The sequence below is a fragment of the Pelecanus crispus genome, chromosome Z (assembly GCF_030463565.1).
Source record: "Pelecanus crispus isolate bPelCri1 chromosome Z, bPelCri1.pri, whole genome shotgun sequence".
NCBI lineage: Eukaryota > Metazoa > Chordata > Aves > Pelecaniformes > Pelecanidae > Pelecanus > Pelecanus crispus.
The window spans coordinates 47,869,920-47,896,318 of NC_134676.1; the positions used below are offsets into that span (position 1 = coordinate 47,869,920).

Here is a 26,399-nt window from a genome sequence, read left to right on the forward strand (position 1 = left end):
TACCCAGACAGTTCCCAAGCAGCAATTGCTGCTCCCCGGCTAACCCCCCCAAACAAAACCCAGGATAAAAACAAGCAATACAACCACTCACCACCCACTGACCAACGCCCAGCCAGTCCCCAAGCAGTGATCACTGCCCCTGAACAACCCCCCTCACATTATATACTGAGCATGACGTCATATGGTATGGAATAGCCCTTTGGCCAGTTTGGATCAACTATTCTGGCTGTGCCCCCTCCCAGTTTCTTGTGCACCTGGCAGAGCATGGGAAGCTGAAAAGTCCTTGACTAGCATAAGCAGTACTCAGCAACAACTAAGACATCAGTGTGTTACCAACATTCTTCTCATACTAAATCCAAACCACAGCACTATGGCAGCTACTAGGAAGAAAATTAACTCTATCCCAGCTGAAACCAGGACACCCAAACATATAAATACATAATTCTGTTACTAAAAAAATTAATATCTTCACTTAGGTGGCAGAGTATTGATATCTTCAGAGGTCCAAGTATAGTCTCCAGAAAAAACACAAGTATTATGTTTGCTTTTTTTTTTTTTTTTCTTATTCAGTACTTGACAGTCACCAGAGAAATTAGAGCCACCAAGAAAATTAGAGATCAGGTAGCTAAAATTCCACTTTCATCTCTTATTCCTTAAGTAATTTAGCACTAATAAGTACATTTTGTTTTACCAAATAGGATGATATACAAATGGGCTTGGAGTGGGCCACCAATCAATCACAAACCTGCCCTCAGCTGATCATATTAATGAGCCTTTTATAGTCAGATGTCAGCCCTGAATGTTGATTGCCCATCCATAGCCTGCCAAGAGCTGACATGTTGTCCTTCCCTTATTAAGTCACATGAAATGGAAAAGATACAGATCTGGATTTCAAATCCACTGATCTGTAAAAAAATGCAGGAAGAATTACATTATAGGAAATCATGGTAGGATGGTTTATTACTAAGGTTATCTATTACTTCCAGTTAAAATTCCCTGTTTCCAAGTATTTCAAATCCTGTCAGACTTACAACTACACTGAAATCTTTAGTTGTTTGAGGCTCATTTTCCTCTCTTTTTCTAATTCCGTTTTCATCTGACAAATGCCCTTAGCAATTCCAAGATTTAGATCTGGATTTTGCTAGTTATTAGGTGATGAGTATGTGCCAAGAATATGTTTTCTTTTTCCTTTCCTTATCAGCCACCACATTTGGCTGACATTATAAACCCTTGTAAACAAATGATCAAGATTTTTTATAAGGTAATTCTGAAAGGTCTGTCTATACTGCTCCACTGAAATACTGGTGCTGCTGAGATTTATGGGCTAACACCAGGTACCAGAACTGAAGTGAGGATAGGATATTTATTTTGCAGCTTATTTCCATCTGCTTTATTTAGGTGATGGGAAGGCAGAAGATTCAGTACAGAAAAACAAGAGTTTGATCAAAGATGGGAAGTATAGTTTGGAACAACGAACTCCACTTATGACGTGAACTGGACTTCAGTTAAAGGGGTTTAATACAACTGCATCAGATTCATTATAAATACTACATAAATACTTAATGTGTGAAGAATATATGAAGAAAGTCTTTAAGTGAGCTAAAAATAGGCGATAGTAATGAAAGACTCTCAGAGAGAAAAAATTATGATCTTAGAAAAAGCATGTTCTCTGATTGTTGGGTCTTTTTTTTTTTTCCATAAATATTGATGCTGTGAGACAAAAAATATCAAGCATGTTACAAAAATGGAAGACAAAAGATATTGCCAGTAGGCCCTTTAATGACATGGATAAAGGTACCAAGATACTATGTGCTTTTAATTCAATGAGAAGTCAAAGGCTCATCAGTACCAAAATCTGAATCAGTCCAGGTAATATTCAATTTCTTTAGGGATTTTAGGGTGAGGACTTTTTTCTGACAACTGTTTTCATGGTAAAATATTCTGTACTTGCAGGGTCAGTTCTTACATGTGACAGTCAACCAGGTGCAGTGACTTCAGGTCTGGTTGGCCAGAAGGACATTTGCAACTATGTAAGCCAAAGCTTCCGCAACAAGTAGGAAGCTACAAAAATAACTGTGCCTTCATTTCTTCTGATGTTAAAAATTGTGTAAAGGTTAGAGAAATTAGTGGGAAAAGCGTATGAAAGGATTTGAGAGCTACTGCAGATGGAATATAGCCAGAAACTGTACTGGGAATCTTGTCTTCTGTAAAGCAAAGTTTTGGCATTTAGAAAATTCTTCTTGTCTGTCACTATGTATGCCTTCCCAGGAGGAGGCTCCAGCTGCTTCAGATCCTGGCACGAGGTCAAAGAGTCCAGCAGTACTCATACTGACATTCCTGGTGTTATAATTTTATATGCCAGAAATCCTAGTTCAGTCCTAACTTTGCCAAATTCTTCCTGGTTTCTTTTCAATTCCCAGTCCCAGAAAATGATGAATACCTGAGGGAGAACTGCTGAACAGTGACTTACAAAGTCTCACTCTAGCTGAAAATATTGTCTTTGAGACTAAAGTGAAACACGTGGATCAGTCAAGTTGATGAGTAAGTTTCTAGGAGTCCTGGGAAAGATGGACACAGACAACTTTTCTGGATTTGTGAGAGGAAAAATATCTTGCATGCTCTTAAGAAATGACAACAGAGCCACGGTGGCTTTTATACTCTCTCATTTGAGCATACAGAATCCTATGCATGCATATAATTCCTTAAGCATCTCTATTCATAATAGTCTGATTACATTACTCTGTGTTCCCACGTACACACACTAGAAAACTTACAGGTACCAATTATGATCACATAATTAATTTTACGTGAGAAATACTCATATAGCTGCAAAAATAAGAGATTCATTGTTGCAGTTCCAAATAGAAGGTGAGGTGGGTTTTTTTGCTTGTTTTCTTTTGCCTTTTTTATCAGAAAATAATAAGCTGAAATTACTTTTTTTTAATACTTATATCTCTAGCACTTCCACCTCATAAAAAATTAAATGATGAAAGCTTTTCCATATTTCCACAGGCTAGAAAAATAATCAAGCCTTCTTAGTTTTCCAAATGGCAAAACAATCCCTTGAGGAAACACAGTCAACAATGTAATGAGTTGTGAAATCTATGATTTTAATGGGTCATTTCATTTTTGCCTGAGTTGCTCTTTCATGACTCTTCTTCTAAGCTTACCAATTTCAAGGTCGAAATGTAGACAGCTGGCCTTCTGCAGTGAATTAGTAGTTAGTCCTGTGAGTATACACAGAAACTACTTATTAGAGACTGTGATTTCCCTACAAAATATATTTTAAAACTATTCCTGCTATGACTATTAGAGGGTGTAAAAAAAGTAACTTAGAAAAGTAGTCTGGGCTAGTCAAACAAATAATTTTCAGTTTATGAAAAAGACCTTATACCTAAATACAGCTACAGTGCTAGAAGGTAAGTGCAGAAAGGAGAATATCACAGAAAACAAAGCTATTGAATTATTATTTTAAAATACAAGAGGCTTGATTAATCATTAAAAATCAATAGCAAAACCAAAATCTCTTCTGGTTTATTGTATTTCAGATTATGTATGAGGCACACATAGTTAGTGCTCAAAGTACTTTTACTCATCTTTCTATTGAATATTTGCATCTTACAAAAATGGAAATGTATATGGTGATGGATGTGTTAGACTTTGCAAATCTAAGTCACAATACTTACCTTTTAGTAATTCAAAATAGTTTACCTATAATAGTTGTACTTTGAAAAACATCAATTTTTAAGGAAACGGAAGATTTCTTCCAGTATCAGTTTAGTTCAGGAGCAATTAGTTTCTGAGAGTCAGAGGTGTCTCTTTTGCCAACTAGTGGTCACTTCAGAGTGCAATACTCTTTTTAGCAATGTAATGCATGCCACATTTATTAGCAAAAAATCAAAAAGATATCTGCAGTTAACAAAGTGGTGATTTGTGAGAAGACACTGAAGACCTAGAGACATAAACCAATATTACTAGGAGTAATGGTTTTAAACTAAAGGAGGATAGATTTAGACTGGATATAAGGAAGAAATTTTTTTACAATGAGGGTGGTGAAGCACGGTAACGGATTTCCCAGAGAGGTAGTGGAGGCCCCATCCCTGGAAACTTTCAAGGTCAGGTTGGATGAGGCTCTGAGCAACATGATTTAGCTAAACATGTCCCTGCTTACTGCAGGGGGGTTGGGCTAGATGACATCCAAAGGTCCCTTCCAATCCAAAGGATTCTATGATTCTGTGATTCTATTCTAACATCTTAACAAAGGACTAAACAAAACAACATTGCATACATTTCCCAGAACTATTACGATTAATGCAGCTAAAATGTCTATTTAAACTGTCATGGCTCATTAATCAAAACATGTTTATAAGATGCCTTGAAGCTTTTGGATATAAAATATTGTAAAGATACAATGCAAATGGTCCACTGAATATATTATGAAAAAACTTTTGTGGAAAAAGAGCTGGAACAAAATGAGAAAAAAAATAAAATTATTTCCAATAAATAGTGATATATTTTCCATTTTTTTCTCATCCCTAATGAGTCCTGATTTTGGTTTGATTTAAGATACTTTTATAATTTTTAAGCACCTGAATTTGGGATTAATCCATATTTGACTACAGTTCACTTTTTACCCTTTTTTTTTAGTTTTGTGCTTGACTAAATATTCAATGATTTTATAAATTCTCTTAAACTGCAAACATCCTATTTCAGAATTACAGACATACAATAACTTCAAACAAAGGGTTGTGCTTGCCAGATGTAAATGTATTTATCCCTCTCAACAACAGCAAAACTGGAGATCCCACTTCATCCCTTCGTTCTATATTTAGAAATCAAGTACACTTTGACATGAGGCAGCTTAATCCCATTTAAAATGTTAGAAGTTGAAATATCAAGAGCTGTCTGAAAACTGATTTATCAGTGAGCTCCTGCCGGTCTGTTTTTGACAATTTACACTTTAGAATCAATAGACCCTTTTGATTTCCCATTAGAAAGACATCCATCTTTCTACAGCTCAAGAATTTAATATCAAAGGCAGACTTTGGCTGCTTTATTTCTAAAAATAATGAGCACAATTTTTACTCATTAATCACAAACCAACACAAGTAAATGATAACACTGAAAAGATTTGGATGTAGTCTATTTTATACACTTGCTTATACATTTTTATTAATTATTACAATTATTCTTTAACATTCCCTTTTAAAAATTCAGGATTCTCAATGGTATTTCACCATATTATTGAAATTAAACAGCTATCATCAGAAGGATGCTTAAAGCTCTATTTACATCAAAGGGTTCTGGATTGTGCGTGTGTTAAAATTCCCACCCTTGTGCATCTCCTTTTGCAGCTGGCAACACTGGAGATCTCAGTTGTGGATATTTTCAAATCAATGCCTGATCAATGACACTAACTATCTACTTAAAATTCCTTCTGCATTTCAAAATTGTGTTAGCTATACTTGTAGTATACTGCTCACACTTCCAGGGTGTTCAGTACTGCATGTATTTTGTTACATTGGAGAAGTTTTAAAATAAGAGATCATTTCAGTTTATCAACAAAAAATAAATGTTGATAAAGTGTGTAAAGATACTTCTTTTATTATAATACCCAGCATTCTTGGCCACTATGGAGTAAAATAGATTTTTCTCAGTCTGTAGAGTCCTTTTTCAAAGATTAAACCTTGTAGGAAAAACACTTGTCTGGCAAGGATGCAAATAGTCTTAACTAAGTCCTTCTCATCTTTCCTGGAGATTTAGTTAGTTCTCATTTCTCATGACCTTTTTTTTTAAAATTATTTTTCACAAAATTTTTGGGTAATGGACTCAAAATTCCACTTTGGTTTCAAACCTTAAAAAGTGGTGAGGATCCTTATTGAGTTTTCAGGTTCAGTATGTTGTTGTGAAAATTACTAATTAGGTTTGAATGCAATGGATAAAATCTCCTGAAAGGGATTTGTTAATGTAGGTAACAATTTGATAATTTGGATTTTTATTTTGGATTTTCATTTACACCTAATTCATCAAACAGGATTATTTAGGGTTACCTTTCTCTGTGTTTATCTTCTGTCCGCAAACAATTTATGTCCAATTACCCTTTGTGGCAATATTTTTGTGAAATTTGTTCATAACAAAGTAGAATTACTAAGAATCCCAAAGTGTATTTTTTTTCCTGTTCCTTTGCAGGTCAGACTACTTAGCAATGATCTCTTTATCTTGTCATGCATATGGTACAGGGGATAATCTATGAGTGAGCCATCCTGCAATCCACTCATGCTTCAGGCAGACAGCAACCTTAGTATGTATAGGTGGTATCTCTGGTATCACCACCACTTCTATTCAAGTTCATTCTCTACTGAAGGATAAGAGACTACATCAGCCAGAAGGTATGATAAATTTATTATAAACACTCATTTTCTGACCTCAGAGTATTTGCAGAGTTGACTTTTGCAGTGGCTATCACTCCCATTTTTGCAATGCTCATGTTAGATACTAGAAAAAATCCAGACCACCCCTTACAAAAAAGGCTGAACTGAGTCTTGTGCATAGATAGTGCACCCTTTATTTGCTTTCTAGACAGAGTCATGATGAGCTTAATGCACAACCATATTTCAGTTGTCAAAAGCAGAGTGAAAAACAGGTTAATACGTAGAATAAATGACTCTGTAAAATGAAGAAAAACTGGGGGTTTTTTTTGTTTTTTTTTTTTTATTGGTAGGAAAGGAAGGCCTTTCTACCCCCAAAAAACCCCACCAAAAAACCCACCCCAAAACAATAAAAAATTGTAATGTGAATTATTCTTAAGAGGAAAAAAAAAAACCAAACAAACCAGCAGTGTTGGTAGCCTAGATATATTCACATACTAGATAAAGGAAGGGAATATTTTTACATGGAGCTACTGAAGACTAAGCATCTTAATTTACTGATGACCTTTTACTTTCATTTAATATGGTTCATGAGTCATAATTTACAAGATAGGAAGCAAAGGCCACTTTTATGTTTGGTGCTAACTGCTACCAAGTACCAGTGTGACACTAGGAAGAGACCACAACAACAGAAAGCATATTAAATAAATTATTTCAATTCTAGAATCTTCACCACACAGCAATTTAGGTCCCTAATATTTAAAATTGAAGGAGGACTGTAAAAACCATAAAATCATATAAAGCCACTGAAATGCCATGATATTTAAGGAAGTTTTAGATTTTTTTTATCCTTTGTTTAAAAGTTGGGAAAAAATAGAGAACACACAGGTGAATGCTTTGTGGAGTATCCACATGCTCATAAATTATTTAACTGTAGAAAATAACTAATGGAAATACCTTTGATCCTGCAAATGACATGAACACTAATTTTAAGATGTATTATAATCTATTGATTCCTAAATGACATTAATATATGAAAATGCATAATGCTGAACTTTGTATTACTGATCTTACAGCAAAATTCTTATTTTTGTTAAATAATGACAGAGAAAAGTAAAGTAGCAGACAGACAAGTCCCTAAAAAGGTTACTTCTATAAAGGAGGTAAAAAAGTCTTCTTAAAAAGTTCTAATACCATCCAAATCAATTCTACTTATCTCTACCTCACTACCTACCATCATGCCAATTTAACTGTCTTAAAAAAACCTTAAAGTACTTTAACACTTCTGTTTGTACATCAATAACCCTGCTGATGGAGCTACTTGACCTTTTTCTGCTCATTTCAGCCATTGGGAGGAGTTATGGGAACAACCCCACTGCAGATGAAGAAAATCATAAAGTCAAGCCCATCCAGTTATCTTGGAAGCTTAGCTGGTCAAAGCTGGACCACAGCAGTTTTGTCTGGTATTTATACCAGGAGCAATGAATGGAATTATTTCTAACATGGTGTCCTGGTTTCAGCTGGAATAGACTTACTTTTCTTTGTAGTAGCTGGTATAGTGCTGTTTTTTGGATTTAGCATGAGAATAATGCTGATAATGCTCAGTATATAAAGTGGGAGGAGTTCGTCGTGGGGGCAGCTCGGGTCCTGGCTGGGCATTGGTCAGCAGGTGGTGAGCAATTGCATTGTGCATCACTTGTTTTGTATATTCTTTTATCATCATCATTATTATTATTATTTTCTCTTCCTCTGCTGTCCTATTAAACTGCCTTTATCTCAACCCACATGTTTTACTTTTTTTTTCTGATTCTCTCCCTCATCCCACCGGGGTGGGGGGAGGGTGAGTGAGCGGCTGTGTGGTGCTTAGTTGCCAACTGGGGTTAAACCATGACAGAAGAAAAATAAAAAATTATATGACTGTTAGACAGAGACTGCTGTTCTTCAGCTTGCCTGCAGATCAATGAAATGTGTTCAAAACTGCTACATAATAGGATTTCACTGTCAATCTCACTTCAAAAACTTTCCTCGGTTATTTGTCTCCTGAGCAGGACCAGATTGTGACAATGTTTAAAAAGTGAATGAAAACATAAATATGCATTTTGCATACATAACGCCATTATCTAATATATCTGTGTATATAAGCTGTTTTTTAATTTACATCTATCTTTAATATTGGACTTGATTTAATATTTTAAAAATAAAATCCCATTAATGGATACTTTATTTCTATTCACTTGTATAGCAAAAAGATGAGACAGAACTAAATCAAAGTTACTTTCCACCAGTTAGTCCTACTGTAGATACTAGTCAACATGAAGAGTCTGTCACTTCCCAGGGACATACGTTTCATGAGTATCTAATTTGCTTTCATCTCTTACATACTATTTTCTGAAGTGGCTTAGTACAGGATTTTCTGCATCTTTGAGATGTCTAAAGATGTAGATTAGAATGTAATATTATAAACATAACATAATATTATAAAGGTTATCTCAGAATCATAGAATGCTTTGGGTTGGAAGGGACCTTTAGAGACCATCTAGCCCAACCCCCCTGCAGTGAGCAGGGACAGCTTTAACCAGATCAGGTTGCTCAGAGCCCCATCCAACCTGACCTTGAATGTTGCCAGGGATGGGGCCTCCACTGCCTCTCTGGGCAACCCGTTATAGTGCTTCACCACCCTCATTGTAAAAATTTTTTTCCTTATGTCTAGTCTAAATCTATCCTCCTTTAGTTTAAATCCATTATTCCTTGTCCTGTCACAACAGGCCTTGCTAAAAAGATTGCCCCATATTTCCTATAGGCCCCCTTGAAGTACTGGGAGGCCACAATAAGGTTATGATAGTATTTAGATGAATTACCTGCCTATCTGACACTGAGCAGAAATAGTAACTAAGATATTCATGAGAAAGTCACCATTTTGTAAGGCTTTGAGATTAACTTAGTTTAGGAATTCTGAGCTCTCCATCCAGATGACCAGTATGGCAGTACTGTCCTAGTGCAATGGCAGTATGAGTAGGACCATAATACAGAAAAGCACATCCTGCATTCCAGCAAATAGAGCACTAACTGAGTAAGGAAAAATATTTTAAAGGAGATGGCAAGAGACAGATCCTTTGTCAAATTGAAGTCTCTGAACTTTTCGCAGGGGTGTAGCAGGAATAACGTTTTATATTTTTATACTACTTTCCTTTAGAATTGAAAAATTTAAGAATTCTTAAAAAATGGGAATTTAAGACATTCAAATTTGTTTTGCACTACAATGGAAATTAGTCAAGATTACATCATACGGAAAATTTCCTACCCTTTCTTAATTTAGGAAATTGTCCAAAATCTCTGATCTTGGCCCATCTAGCAATAGGTGAATGCTTTCAAGTGTTTTTGATTTGTCAGGCAAAAGAATCCAACCCCCCTTCCACCTTGAACCCGCAAGGAAAAATTTGAGGAAAATCACATGCATCAACACTTACGATCTATATTTCCATCCCTCAAAACATTAAAGAAGGTATGATCTTAAATTATTTATTACTGCAAAGCAGGCTTGGGAGTCAAATTCTAATAATAGAAGCCAAAAGGCTCTCTAAAAGACATCACATTGATTCACATTTTGGATAAAATTCAGACTTTATCTCAGATTTCAAAAATATATTATTTGAAACAATCTAAACCCAAAACATGAATATGGTTAGAGCAAGATTTCTATTTTTTATGATACTGAGTTTAACAAAACTGATAGCATATGAGTCATAGCAAATTTGATTTGTGAAGTAAATTTTTATTTGATCTTCCTCTCAGCCCATTCAGGTTTGTTTCTAAGAGTATCGGAATATTGTAGTTCTATGCAACTTTTTTCAAAAATTGTTCTGACCTTTTTCTATTTTCATAGCTATATTTCAGGTAGAAAAACAGTACCAAACAATTTCAACAATAAAATACTCTTATTAACATTTCTTTGCTTCTTCTCTGCATTTCACCATCATTTGAATTTGCTGTTCCACAGATGTTCTCACACATGAAATAGCTCTGGCTGAAACCTTTTGTTTTGCCTGAATGGATTTTGACAACAAAGCTGGAATTTGGTTTCTGGAAATAACTGTATGAGTGTTCCTAACTCTGCATAAATGTTCATGAAAGCACAGTGCTTTGTAAATATTTAAAATATTTTTAAATATTTTATCTTATTTACTTATTCTACTTAGGAGTAATTTACATCTTCCTTCCTTCTTTCCTTCTTTCTTTCCTTCTTTCTTTTCTCTCTCTCTTTCCTTCTTTCTTCTCTTTCCTTCTTTCTTTCTTTTTCTCTTTCTCTCTCTCTCCCCTTCTTTCTCCCGTACACCCTTTTGCAGTAGCAAAATCTCGTACACACCCCCCAAACCAAAACCAAAGCAATACAAAACCAGCATAAATTTTTCAGATGTTAATGAAATACTACTGCTTCAAATCCTGTCTTCACCAAAGCTGGTGTAAACTTGATAATTTCTTAAAACTTACAGTGCACCTACAATACCATACACAACTTTCATATGTGCCCATATATTTTCTTCAAGGTGTTTAAAACAGCTCTTAAAACTTTTTCTGTAGAAAAAGTGAATCTGTACAAAGGTACTAAAAACAATTTCATAATTATTATCCTCAGAGATTGATGGTAATGTTCTCACAGAAAACTCTGATTATTGCAGTAGCTAAAGAAAAAAACACATCTATGATTTCTTCCTCAGAAACTGAATAGTACAGGAATTTCACTGACAATACAGTATGCATCATCTGGTCTTTTATGCATAAGTTACTGTAGCCACTGCTTATTCATTTAGTTTAAAAAAAAAGATTGTCACTTTTGCATTCTTCCCAACACACCTATTGAAGTCAGGTAAGTCATAAAAATCTAAGCTATGATGTTAGCTGGATCGACTTAGATTTGCTGTTAATTTATAAAAGCACAATGATTACTATCAGATTGGATCTTTTTCATTCTACCTTCTTTTTCTTATAGCTTGTACTAACGCAAAATAGCAGCGTTAACGAATTTTATTTGCATATTGATGAAATGGTGTGAGTAAGCTCTTTCTAGCTGTTGGTCACTAACAAACCTAGATGCTATTAAGATTTTAATTTGTCTGCTTTTTTATTTTATTTTTTAGCATTAGATTATGCTGGTTAAACTGTTTCTTGAGAAAAATTAAAAAAAAAAATGCTGAAAATAGACCTTTCTTCATATTGTGTGAGAAGTGTTCATTTTTCTTTAACTTTTTCCTAGATGTTTTCTTTAACTACTGACAGGCAGAATTAATTTATCCATTTTGACTTACTTAGTGTGAGTTCTCAAAAAGTTATTAAACTGTAGTGTTTTATACCAAGAAAAAAAAGAAAAAAGATGGAGTTTACAGTACCATATTGAATAAACTATCCTTTATCCTTTTCCCCAGGGCTCTGTTTTGGGGCCAGCCTTGTTTAATATCTTTATCTTTATCGATGATCTGGATGAGGGGATTGAGGGCACCCTCAGTCAGTTTGCAGATGACACCAAACTGGGTGGGAGTGTCAAGCTGCTGGAGGGGAGGGTGGCCCTGCAGAGGGACCTGGACAGGCTGGATCGATGGGCCAAGGCCAACTCTATCAGGTTTAACAAGGCCAAGTGCTGGGTCCTGCACTTCAGTCACAACAACCCCATGCAACGCTACAGGCTTGGGGAAGAGTGGCTGGAAAGCTGCCTGGCCAAAAAGGACCTGGGGGTGTTTGTGGACAGCCGGCTGAACATGAGCCAGCAGTGTGCCCAGGTGGCCAAGAAGGCCAACAGCATCCTGGCTTGGATCAGGAAGAGTGTGGCCAGCAGGAGCACGGAGGTGATTGTCCCTCTGTACTCTGCGATGGTGAGGCCGCACCTGGAATACTGTGTCCAGTTTTGGGCCCTTCACTACAAGAAAGACATTGAGGTGCTGGAGCGTGTCCAGAGAAGGGCAACGAAGCTGGTGAAGGGTCTGGAGCACAGGCCTTATGAGGAGCGGCTGAGGGAGCTGGGGTTGTTTAGCCTGGAGAAGAGGAGGCTGAGGGGAGACCTTATTGCTCTCTACAACTCCCTGAAAGGAGGTTGTAGTGAGGTGGGTGTTGGTCTCTTCTCCAAAGTAGTTAGCGATAGGACAAAAGGAAATGGGCTCAAGCTGTGCCAGGGGAGGTTTAGGTTGGAAATTAGGAAAAATTTCTTTACGAAAAGGGTGGTCAAGCATTGGAACAGGCTGCCCAGAGAGGTGGTGGAGTCACCATCCCTGGAAGTGTTCAAGAAACGGATAGATGTGTCACTTTGGGACATGGTTTAGTGTAGTCTACCCTTGATTGGTTTAGTGTGGACTTGGTAGTGTAGGTTAATGGTTGGACTGGATGATCTTAAAGGTCTTTTCCAACCTAAACGATTCTATGATTCTATGATTCTAAGTGCTCTTTGTACGTAAAAGAGTGCACTAAGGTGCATTTAATATTGAGTGAAATAATAGGGTAAAAGATCAATGAAAAAGACAAAGAGCTCCATATACACACCACAGAAAAAACAGATCTGGTAGCCGTTTACGCATTCAAGTTTCCAGACTGCTTCTGAAAATCTGGCAAAGTAAGATGACAGCATAATTAAAACACATGGGTTTCTTCCTACTTCAGGGAACGAGAAAGCTGTAAGCCATATTTTTTGGCTACTTAACAACTTCTATATTCAATTTTCTTCTGTCATATTCTAATGAAGAAATTGTGCGTGAATACAGGGCAAGGCAATCACAGCCAAATCCCTGTCCAGCTCATTTAGCTGCCCAAATATCAAGGCTCTTCTATGGCTATGCGTACTCTTGTAGAACAACTGTCTTCTGAATTTTTTACCTGTAAAGTTGCAAAAGTTCATTAATTCAAAAGAAGGCCCACTTTCTTGGGTATAATGTTTTATGGTCCCATTAATAGATCTTTTCCAGTGGGATTGGAATGTTGAATGAGAGGTTGTGTATGTACAACCAGCATGAAATACTGATCCCACTGCAGAAAAAACTAGAAGACCCTGACCTCAACAATGACACAACCTTCTCCCTGTTTGGCAGTGGGGTCTTCCACAGGTCTTGGCTGGGAGATAGCATGTCAAGGAATTTTCTACATTTGCAGGTGGAGTAAACCATCTGTAGTGCCAAACTTCAGCTGGCTACTCTTCATTGGCAAACTGTGGGCAGAGGCACATCCTTGATGGCCCAGGTTAGATATTGGTAATTATGGTTCCCATCACTAGTCCTAGTAGGCCATTTTTTCCCTTCTTTTGGGATGCCTCATTTCCTCATCTCTCCCTATAAAAAAGTGTGTGCTACTTATCCATTTTATGACCAAAAAAAAAAAAAAAAAAGGACTCCTTTGGACTAAGTGCCTGCTTTTAAGACATAACAATGCTTCTGTCCCCACCTGGCTTTTTCAAGCCTTTTGCAGATCTGAGAGCTTAAAGAGGATGTTCTTTGTTTCTTTGCTTGTTTTGGGGGTTTTGTTTGTTTGTTTCTTTTAGCCTCATGTGGAAGGATACATTAAAAAAACCTACCTCCCCTAAATATTTTTTTTAATCACCTATTCACAGTGGTGGAACTGACATAGAAAAACAGGCTAGTTTTTCAACAAGCCTTTCAGAATCCAGAATTTTACAACACAGTTCAGTGGTAAAGTATATAGCTATATGGACAGTAAGAACTCCTTTCTTCTGTTTGTATATTCAAAAGCTTCATAACTTTTTGCTAGAAAACATACTAATGGTGCTATTTCAGTTCAGCTCCCAGACTAACTTCAGTCGCAACTTTGCAGGAAACAGTTCCTATTTGATAAGACTGACCTCCATTCTTTCTTCTAAACACTTTATAACTCACCCTGTTATAGTGGTTATTTCAATAGGTAAATTGATTACCATATCTCTGCATAATTGCTTTGCCATGATTATTTACTATTTCACCAATCTTCATGTCATTTATGCATTTCATCATAAATGATTTGTGTTTACTTGTATAAAATTAATGAAAGTATTGACTAGAGCTGGCCTTAGTGTTTCCTCTGAAATTCTGTGGAAACACCTTTATACAGTAATGACAAACACTCTTTGAGCTCAACCAGCTAAATATTAATCCATTGCATTTGGACTGTATTGACATTGTGCTATTATTTAAAATTAGAAAGTCATACAACCTTAGGCCAAAAGTCAAATTCCACATACATTAAATCCCTGCATTTATATCTACTAACCTCAAATAATTAAATCAGGGGTTTATAAGATATATTTTTCCATTAAATATATTTGACCGCTTATTAGTGTTTGGTTTTTTTACTTAATTCTTGTTACTTGACTCTACTTTTCCATTATTGCAAGCAGAGCTGATGTCAGAGTAACTACTTTAGCAGTTGGCAGGAGTATTCATTGGCTGTGCTTGAGTATTGAATACTTGCAAAGCTTCAGGAAACCAATGCACTAGTAATAATTAAAACTTTGAAGAACATTTAACAAGTTATTCCTAGATGTTATCACTTTCCTTAGCTGCTACTGGACTAATAAAACTTTTTTTGTCATCATGTAGTTCAACCATGTCATCCTTTTCCTTTACAGAGTTGAAACATAATGGCAGTTAGCTGTTTTACTAATCTGTCTCTGCTGTCACTATTTTTAGTATGTCTTCATTTAAGCTGCGTACCCTTTTTTTTTTTTTTTTAAACTATGGCATTCTCTCCTCAATCCCTTTAACCTTTCTTATTAATTTTCTACATTCAGTAAGCACAAAGCTGTATGGTTAAAGAACTATTCCCCTGTTCAGTGCAGCTTCCCACATTCTTGATAAATTTCCTGCTAATTTCTACCTTTTCTTTACTAATTGAAACAGTGTATATTTATATGCATATTTGTTTTATTTCTTTACTAAAGGATGACAACAATTTGACTCCTAAGTAATCTGTGTAAAAACACTACTTTTTCCTGTCTAAATTGCGTTCAATTTTCCCTAATTTTGGCATTTTAAGAATCAAGTATATTATTGGACTAAGACCAATGCTTTGTATCTACATGAGATGGAAAGATACCAGATGTAAAGCTATGAGCATTTCTAATGCATGCACATACTACAGCGCATTGTGAAGGAAATGATAAATCTAACAAGTGCATGCTAACATGGCACAAACAACTTCATAGCACATGAAAAGAGACAAATGCAAAAAGTTTTTAAATGTACATTTTTGGGAAGACCAATATACTGTTTGATGACAACTCATGTTAGTTAAGATACTAAGAGCATATATTACTGCAAATTAAGGCAAGTCCTTCCATAATATATAATTTTCTTTAATATCACAACTTCGTTCAAAACAGAAGTTCATACTTATCAAATTTGTACACTAGGATAATGAAATAGACTGGGATACTCCTTCTTCACTACAGAGTTTCTATCTATCAGTACATAGCAAATGTTTGAGTAAATTATGGAGATCCAAGAATAGAAATGCTTTTGGCAGTGCAAAGTACTCTTAAGATTTAATTTACATACTTATCAATTATATACATTGATATAAAATATAACAATTAAATATATGAGGGGAACTGGATGTATTTGAATGGCTCTAATTAACCAGCACGGTTCTTATTGTCTGCATTAATGCTGAATTATCAAGATTAGATTGTGACCTAGGACACAATATTTCAATGAGGTCTCACAGGACTGCACCTTTGAATCAGTTTCTTTCTTGCTTCCTTTTGGGTAAGAACTAAACAGAAGTCAGTGTCCATAGACATAAGTCTATTCTGTCCCTAGACAGAATTAAACAGAAGTCAGTGTCCCATTATAGCAGCTCCAGCCACTGTCATGTTGTCAGACAGCATATCAATGGGTGGGAAGTTGAGCTTCACCACTTCCTTGAACTTAGACTACACAGTGGATCATGGTTGGTTTACAAACACCAGACACAGATGATTTGAAATTGTAACATATGCTCCTGGATATCTAAACCGATTTAATTTCAACCCAGATGTTAGCTGTTTCTAAAGCCATAATTTTAAGCCAGAGTATTATTTTTAGGTATGTCAACAAGTGGGATTTTGTTTACCAATAACACCATATTGCCACATTTTAATAAAATCCTTCCTAAAGATATTTATTCCTCCTTAGCTTTAGCACAATGGTGTTAAGACCGAGAACCTTGTTGATATTCTGGGGAAAAAAAGAAGAAAAATTGCCTTAAATATGTTATTGACAAGAATGACTGAGTTCCTGGATACTTGCCTAATGAAGTTGATGACTGAGATTTCTTGGTATTTCAAAGTTAATTTTCATCTCCTTAATGTTCATTGAACTTACATATACTTTTTAACATGACTTTTGAACATAATTCCTTATTACAAACAGGCCACAAACACAGCACAAAGTCTAATGTGATATGTCTTAACAGTTTAAATCTTTTTTTTTTTGTCATATTTTGTATAATCTAACAGATACTGTCAAAAAGCTTCAGAATAGATGTACTTCACACAGAAACTATAGGACTGTTATCATTAGGAACAGAAAACATATTTACAGTAATTAAAAGAAATTCATCATTTCTCATTCCTACGTTATTCTTGGCACAAAATATAAGTTTTGCTTTATCACTAAACTTCAGCTAAAATGGGTAATCTCCAGGTCTTCTGACATATACCGAAGTGTTTAAGCCTTTTAACTACATGTCAGAAAAGACAAAAATAACAATGCTATCAAAGTTTAATTGCATTTAACAAAAGAAAGTGTCCCATAATTGACCAAAAAGACTGAAAATGTATGTTTAATTACTATATCAAAGCAAATTAGAAATTATACAGAGCTTTCAGAAGATTTATGTAGAGGTATAACATAAATAATAACCTAACAGGCATGTTTCCTTCACTTTGGACCATATGCCAGTTACGTAGTTTGCCACAGTTTTGTCAACGAATAAGCATAATAAAATACTAGACTCAGTGAATAAATAAAATTACAATAATCAAGATTTTAAATTGCCAGGAAAAAGAGAAAACAGTTTTGCAAAAATATTTCCTGAATATCTGATCCTGTCTTTCTGAATAGTATCTGCATTTACCCTTATTTCCTTCAAGAATGACTTGCAATGACATTCATATGTTTGCACTTCTGTTTGTCCTCTAAGAGAAAAGAAATTATTTATGTTAATATTGACTTGTTAAGAAACAAAATTAATTTAAATTTTGTTTTAGGAGAAAGCCCAAATATGTGTCTGAACATATAATTTTGCCATGTACACTAAGTTTTTTATGGTAAAGTGAATCCTTTGACACTTTTACCTACCTATTCTCCTTAAAACAACAAATGTAACTCTCTCCAGCCCCTATAACCCAGAATATGCTCACTATGTATCATTCCAACATAGCGCACAGGTACAAAAATGCTTAAAAAAAATTGAAAAAAAATAGCATCAATAAACCAATCAAATGCACTCACCCTCTCTTCGATTAAGTCTTGCAAATCCAGGGCTGTGACTGCTAGACAACTCTGATGAACTGCTGAATGATGACTGAGGCAAAGCAGACACCAACTGATCATCACAATTATCTGCCAGTGAAAAATATCACATTCAGGTTAATACAGTAAACACCAATTACTGGAACTGTAACTGAAGAGAACACTAGAAAAATACCTGAAAGCAGCACATCTCTAAGTATTTCCTCTTGCTGTATTTTATATAAAAGTACCAGTACAGAGGCAGCACCTTTTTTTTACCTTTTTTTTAATCCAATATTTCATGAGACTACCAGGGTATAATTTATTACGTTCTTCAACTGGCTATACTGGCCCACTTCTAACCGAACTTCTGAGATCATACTGATAAATGGTTCACAGCTCACTATCATTTACATGGATAGTAACTGACACCTTCAAGTCCTGGTTGTAGCTTCATGCTACAACCTCAGCACATGCTCTTTATTTTCTTTAGACCTGATGCCAGCACAGGTCTGTGCAATCACATTAAATGCAGCTATTTCTTCAAAAAGGACCTGAAACAAATGAAACAAAAAATCATCTCATCCCTTATCAGCACTGTAAGAATGACAAAATGGAAAATCTTTTGCTTTGCCAATGGTATGCGTGTTTGATAAAGACACAGCACAAAATCATTATTGCACAGTTATTAGTATGCAAGTCCTAACATCACAGAGAATGAAACCTGAGTGTTCCAGAAAAAGAAGACTTAACTGCAGTTCACAATCAGTGGTGCATAAGCAAGCAAATACTAATCAATACTTTGGATGTTAAATGCCTCTCCAGCTCAATTACTACACAGGGCATGTGTTCATTCTCCATTTAAATTTCAAAAATATAAATTGAGAATCAATATCTGTTCTAGTTTTAGCTGAAAGAAAACTGACTTTAAAACACTAGAAGAAGTGTAAGCAAGTCCTTCCCTAGCTATACTGTGCTGGCATCTGATGTTCAGAATATGAGAGGAAATTATGTAAACTATTAGTATTTATGAAATGGTTCTTATCAGGACAAACACATTGTGTACATGCAACTGATAAATGACAACTCACAAGTGAGTCCTTCTTCTTCTAATCCTTCTGTTTGTCTACCAGATTTCCACTATCAAAATAATGAATATTATTTAATACAAAATCTTTTCCTGAGTGATAATTGTTTCTGCTGAATAATTATACATATTTCTAATTAGCAGCAAGACTTTTATATGACTGTCTCAAGGAGATATTTTGATCACCTTCAAAATTTATTTTTTTTTTTTAGAGTTGGTTCATTTGGTTCTTCAGGCAAAACTCTTTCTAAAGAGAATGCCTGATACTGACCTGAATGGCTATGACAGTTCTCTCAAATCCCATAAATAATATCCAGTCACTACAAACAAGATGATATATTAATTGCTCTTGAGAAGCTCACGTATACCATACTTCTACCGAATTCAGAGTACCTCACTCATGTGAAAGGAACAAATAAAATTATTATTTACTTTCATAAGTTTATTTCCTGCTCTAGCCTTCTATAATACAAACTGCAAAATTTTGTAACTACTCTCTATTGTCTAACTGCAAGCTCAGTTTTCACTTCATCATCTGTAGATTAGATTTATAATGGTGAAAGAGGCTGTGCTACTTGGAAGAAATGGTCCAACTGGTAAGCACAGAAGAAAAAAAAATGAAGGGAAACAAATTTTAATCCTATGAGCAAATGCATTGCACTGGTAGGTCTTAGAAAAGGACATTATTAGTGAAAGATTTCTTTACAGCACAGAAAATAAAAAGAAGTTATTATTCATAAACTACAACAGAAACAGAAGTGTATGATGCTGCTGTGTTTCACACAAAGACCTGCTTACACAGCTGATGCAAGTGGGCACTTCAGGTGCCACTGGTCTTTTCTCCACCGTCAAAACCTACATTGTAAACTTAGATACCAAGATGAAAATTAGGAGGAGAGAATAGAAAGGCATTTCTAGATCCACAGAATCATAGAATACTTTGGGTTGGAAAGGACCTTTAAAGGTCATCTAGTCCAACCCCCCTCCAATGAGCAGGGACATCTTCAACTAGATCAGGGTGCTCAGAGCCCTGTCCAACCTGACCTTGAATGTTTCCTGGGATGGGGCATCTACAGCCTCTCTGGGCAACCTGTTCCAGTGTTTCACCACCCTCATTGTAAAAAGTTTCTTCCTTATACCTAGTCTGAATCTACCATCTTTTAGTTTAAAACCATTAGCCGCTGTTTTATTGCAACAGGCCCTACTAAAAAGTCTCTCCCCATCTTTCTTATAAGCCCCCTTTAGGTACTGAAAGGCTGCAATAAGGTGTCCCCAGAGCCTTCCTTTCTCCAGGCTGAACAACCTCAACTCTCCCAGCCTTTCCTCACAGGAGAGGTGTTCCATCCACCTGATCATTTTTACAGCCCTCCTCCAGACCTGCACCAACAGGTCCCTGTCTTTCCTGTATGACGACTCCAAAGCTGGATGTAGTAGAATGTCTAATTACTTTCATACGTCTCGTATTTTCCGCTTTGCTCTTCTGGTGAAGGGTGGTGTATGTTATGAAATGGATCACCAGGAATAAGATCATGTGATTAATGCTTACAGATAAACAGATAAACAGATAAAGCAGATAAGCAGATAACAGCAGATAAACCATTTTTAAAACACCCCTAGGTCTAAGTCTTCACAACTTTTTAATTCAGAAGGAAAAGAAAAAAAATCCACTGGATGGATGAGACAGCTGCCTTTATATTATTTCCTTCTGCTGACTATGCTTTTCATCTTTTTCCTCCTAATGTACTAACTCGTACATTAGGAGGAACCAGTGGCACTGCATTATTCTGCCTAGATTGTCTAATACATATATTTCTGTGAATCTCATATATTGTTGAGATATTCCCAGAAGAACTCATTGAGACCTTATGTAGTATTTATCCTGTAATAGTTTATGTCAATCTCAATTTATAATAGAAAGGTACATAAGCAGTTGAATATACACAAGATGTTATCCAAAATCCAAGTGCAAGACATTTTTTTGCCTTTACACAATAATTATGAAAGAAAAATGAGCAATGTGTCACAAATAGATCTACTCTGAATTAATTATATGTTTATTTTACAACAGCTGCTATGCTTTATTTCAGGAAAATAACTTCATATCAACTTATTTTTTATTGCTTAGCACATGTTGCCTAAAACATGTTCTTGTTGCAGCTCACAGTGTGCAATGTAACTCAAAATTTAGCAAGAATTCCAGACTTAAATCCAAAAGACGTTGTAGAAATTGGCAGGAAGCAGATGGTCAGTATCAACTTGATCTCAAATTTAATAAAAGCAAATGAAAACATTATCTGTAGAGCATGACATTTATATATAGTTTCACCTACAGTGGAAGACATACTACACAATGAAACACTGTTTGAATTCAGTGTTTTCCCACACGTTACTGGTCAGCTCTTCATTTCTATCAGACACCCTTCTTCTGTACAACAGAATAGATCTCACTGCTGTAGGCAATGTAGGGCTTTCTAGGGATATTTCACGTAGGTTCTCCAACCTAAATGAATACTTACGTAGTCTATTCTAATACGAGTTTTAAAACAAAAAATTTTAGTTAAAAGCTATGCATCATATAGCTTTTCTTAGATTTTTGTGATAAGTCTTTTTTCTTCTTTTTTTAAACAATAGCTAAGGATACCAAAAATGTAAACAAAACATAGGTTTTGGTAATATGCACAAAAACCTGGTATCATATAAGGCTTTGTGAAGGAAAGAACATATATTTAATTGTGTGATGTTGAAGTATAGACTGTTTGGTGAAAAAAATCAAGCTCAGACCTACAGAGTCATTGTACAGCAACTGTACAATGAGAAGAGTGATGAATAATTGTGAAACACGAGGGTTGGCTAATGCAGTATACTGAGATGAGCTGTAACTGTTGCTATTTAAAAACAATGTCTGAGATTAGTAGTATTCAATAGGACAGAAAGGCATTACCCTGGGAATAAGAGATGAAAAGCTGAAGTGCAATTAGTTAAAAAAAAAAAAAAAAAAAAAAAAAAAAGCAACAATGTGCAAATGGTGAGAAGGATATATACACAGAACTATATTACCTGTTTCATCACCAAATGAAAAAAGTTATTCAAGTTATATAAGGCATGCCTTTCCATATACTATAATTCCAGTGCAGATTTAATAAAATTTTATAGGAATTTTATAGGAATAAAACTGTTAAGTGTTGCATGTACAAAAAGTATGCCTATCATTTCTTTTCCAGCTTCAAGTACTATCTCATTATGCAAATTCAGAGTAATCCAAGAATTTATTCATACTGTGGTACCATAATTTACATGGATCATGCCATATGATCTACAACAGATGGAGTTCAAATAGGATATCATGTAGTAAAGCAGTTATCACAGTTATGTTTATAACACTTTGGTTGATCAAATAAATTTTGTGTCTTTGACCAAAGCAGCAGCTTGCTAAAATAAAAATAAAAATAGTTTTAAAAATAGTAGGATACTGGGACAACCTGAGATTTATTACTTCAGTATGCATAAGTGTATATTTTCATTTCCATGCAGTTAAGAAACCACAATGTCATTTACAGGCACAAACCTTCTTTTTCCTTTTGCAGTGTCAAGAGTATATGGAAATGATTCTCGTTTGAACGTCACAGTCAGGCTGCTGTTTGTCATCTGAATTTTCAGCTTGGTCCTAATATAGACTCATAGATTTTCACGCATTTCAATCAGAGTGCAAATTTTCTTTGAATAAGCAAATGTCAGAGTCCAGTGCTTAGTTACTACAAGTTGACAGACATTCTGTTCATAATTATCTAAAAAGAACATATTATTACATTGAGACACTCACTTTATTCAAGACGCCTTAATTCAAACTGAAACATCCCAACACAAGAACCTACACAAATAAACATAATACAATTTCACTTATTTAACTTTTTTAATGAAATTAATTCCAGCTATTACATTGTTGTATACACTTTTTTCCTTAAAATTTAGTTTACTTAAAACTGTCTCAACAAGCAAGAACTACCAATTTCTTAATAAACTATGGAACTCTGGTAAAGAAGGACACAGGTAACAAAGAAGGAAAAAATATTATAATGATTGACTTCCTTAAAAAAGTATTAAGTACTTCAGCTTTATCAGGGACTCAAAGAAAATATTGAGTGCCTAATGAGCAGAGTATAAACCTTTTAATGTTAACAAAAAAAATCTGTTCCAGTAAGCCACATGAAAACAAAACAAAGCAACAACAAAAATAAATCAAAGAAAGTTTAGCAATCTTTCCTCAATTAGGAAAAACTAAACACCTTATCATCAGACAAGTAGACTAGCTAGGGACAGTTGGAAATGCATTCTTAGTGGAACAGAATAGAAGAAATAACAACTTGGGAAGTTTCTAAAGAGTTTATTAATGTTCATCTTTCCCATGCAGGTGAAGCTGCAATGCTTAGGAAGGACCAACTTTGCTGCCATTAATACATTCAGATTTGAATAAATGAGTATCTGTGATCAAAAACTTCATGAAAAGGAGTGAGGCTCTTAAAAATAAGATACATGTCATATTGTATCAACAGGACTGGTACTTGCTAAAACCTCAAAAAAAATGCCCTCCAACAGGTATTAAATCTATGATTGAGTCATGTGGACTTCAAAGCATTACTTTTCCTATTACTGTGAAGACCAAATATCCTCGAGCCCATCTACTGTTTTCAACAGAAGATATTTCATTTTCCTTAGGAGTGAGCACATATCTCACTTTACTTAAAAGAACCTTTAAATATGTTAATTGCGGTAGCTTAGTCTTCAGTCCATGTGCAGGCTTGTAATTAGTTTCAAAAGATTCATTGAATTTAATGAGATTCATGTGACAGATAAAAAGAGATGTGCCCTCTCCTTCTTTTGCTGAGAGGTATTGACCATTATGCTGATCCCGATTATGGTGAACTCTTCATCAATGAGGATAAGAATAATGAGAAGTCAAGTTGATAGATTTACAGACAATTAGATCAAGTTAGTTTCAGACCTTCTAGCTACACAACATGCAATATCATTTAATGTGAAACCAGCCTGTGGTTGCTGCTACTGTTGTATGCTTCCCCTTGCATTTGTCTCCCGACCAGGGATAAGTTATTTTTGTTCAGAGCCTAAGTACTTCATCTTGGGTCTACTGCTGCCTGTTTGTAGCTAAGAGTTTAAAAACAACTGAATAGAAAAATTGCACCATTTCATGCATGCCTTTATGAGCTCCTTGAAGCAGTTCTTAGCCACTAGTGTTCCCCTTTTCCACTCTTCAGTTCATTTTCTGGAATATTTTTAGGCATTTCCATGTATTCCATTTGAACTGCATATAGGAGCCATAGAAGCTTACAGTGCTTTGCTTTGCTCAGGTTTTCTAGCCATTTTCAGCTGCTTACTACTTTGAAAAATGTTAACTCTCCAAGTTTAAATTTTATTGGTGATTGGCCCAGGCTTATTTTTTTGTTTGTTTGTTTAAACATGAGTTTTCATCAGTAGGTTACAGCTAGTCCTTGGATGGGTGTGGAGGGAGAAGGAGGGTAACTGATTGCCCAAGATAAGAAAAAAAAAAGTTTTTAGGCTTTTGTAACAGTTTCTCCATAAATGTAAAAAATTATTTATCAGGGAGATAACCTTCATAGCAGGGCTGATTATTTTCTTGAATTTGAAATAGAATTTTCCAGTTTTCTGATGAAATTGTTAGCCTTTGCAGACTGTGGTTCACAAAAATTCAGCACAGAATTCTGACACTCAGCAGTCACTTGTTCCTAATATACTCTTCAAATCAGGCACGTTATGTTTACCTTAACAAAAAACATGCAATGCTACATTTCCTTCCTTTCAAGGAGCCATCCCAATTTCAGAACTGCAGTTATTTCATGGCAAGGAGGGATTAAAAACAGCGAGTACAAAAAGCCAAATTTCCTCTGTGCTCACTGACCACCTTGTTGTTGTCCAGGGGCGCAAAAGTCTTTTTGTAACTGGACACAGAGAACTTAAAAGCCAGACCAGAAGGAAGAAGATGAAGGTTGTAGTTAGATCAGACTTTAATGAAAAAAGACTAGAAGAGATATAAAATTCTGTTTCCAAACACAAACATTTGCAGAGATACACACGTTGCAGCAGAACTTCAACAGCTGGCATGGTTTTTATAATCTAGGAATTATGTTTTCCTGAGGTTTTAAATTATTTATTTATTTTTACCTTTATTTTTATCTGACTTCATGAACCACTTTTGTTCCATAGTTTAGGAAGAAGGAGCATGAAAATCACAAGCAAATCTTCTATTTAGTTTTAACAAAGTGAAATAAAGGGCTTCTTAGTTCTTAGGACCCAGAAATTAGCCAGGAGTCAACAACTCTTGTCTTAATGGACATTAAAGACATATTGATAATAACTGAGTTAACTCACTCCTGATTCTCTTTGTCTTTTCTAGAAACCTTCAGTCTATGATCTAATGCAAATGAAGTCTTGTCACTAAAAATTAACTCCTAATTCCTAGTGAAACCAAAAGAAGTCCTTAGATTAAGTTCCATGATTATTGGATCAAGTCTGTATTTTTTTACAGATTGCAATTACATTTTATATGTGTGAATTCAGTGGTGAAAGAGGATATGATGCAATAAAACCTGAGAGCAGGACAAATTAGAACTGAGAGGTGATGGGACAAATAGGTCATTTTCAGTTAGGCTCTTCTTATTCACATACAGACATATAACAAAATTCATTAATTAAACAAATATGCTGCCATAATGCTTTTAGATCAGCTTGTTCAAGGTGTACCTTATAGGAAATCAACAAAGTAGAAGGGCATACCTTCTACTAGGTAGGCAAGTATCTTGTCTGTTTTGAATTAAAGGTATATTTCTTATCAAACAAGAGTCAAAACTGGCAGTATTAAGTAGACCACATTCTAAAACATCAGCAGAATCTGAAATTTGTGGGATCTTATGGGCCTTTGCTTAGTGGTATAAACTGAAACTAATATTGTTTACTTAATATTTCTACTATTAAAAGATCTTTCATTGTGGTTTTTTATTGCCATCGACTTTTGGTGGGGATCTTGGCAACACAATACAGACTGAAAATATTTTTAGTATTAAAAGATAATAATATATTAAAAGTTAATAAGAATGATCTTATAAGTAAAAAATTGAATTCAGTAAGTTTAATGGGTTTGTTCTGTGAAAAGCACTGAAAGACTAATGCAATTTATAATAAAAGCTGCAAGTATCTTAAGCATGTGTGGTAGTAAACCAGCAAGATTTTTAGAGAGAACAAAACAGAATTTATATATAGTAAGTGAACTAAAAAAGTTACTTACAATTTGGAATTAAAATATTTCATACTGATCAAGAACAGATAACTTTTATTACCAGCATTCATTTTTCCTGTGTAGGTGTGCAATATCTGAAAACTAATTTTATAATAGCATGAAATGTCCTTTCTCATGAAATATGTCTTACACTTTCTCATTGGATTATTAAATTTTCT

General features: G+C 35.1%; 1 protein-coding gene across 1 annotated transcript in view; it reads right to left on the reverse strand.

The window, feature by feature from the left end:
- CNTNAP4 (contactin associated protein family member 4) overlaps window positions 1-26,399 on the reverse strand; it is a 262,662-nt gene that overhangs the window by 194,849 nt on the left and 41,414 nt on the right. Inside the window, exon 2 of the mRNA XM_075725822.1 lies at window positions 17,828-17,938. Within this exon, the coding sequence (XP_075581937.1) occupies window positions 17,828-17,938 (111 nt within the window). The remainder of the gene's footprint in view (window positions 1-17,827; window positions 17,939-26,399) is intronic.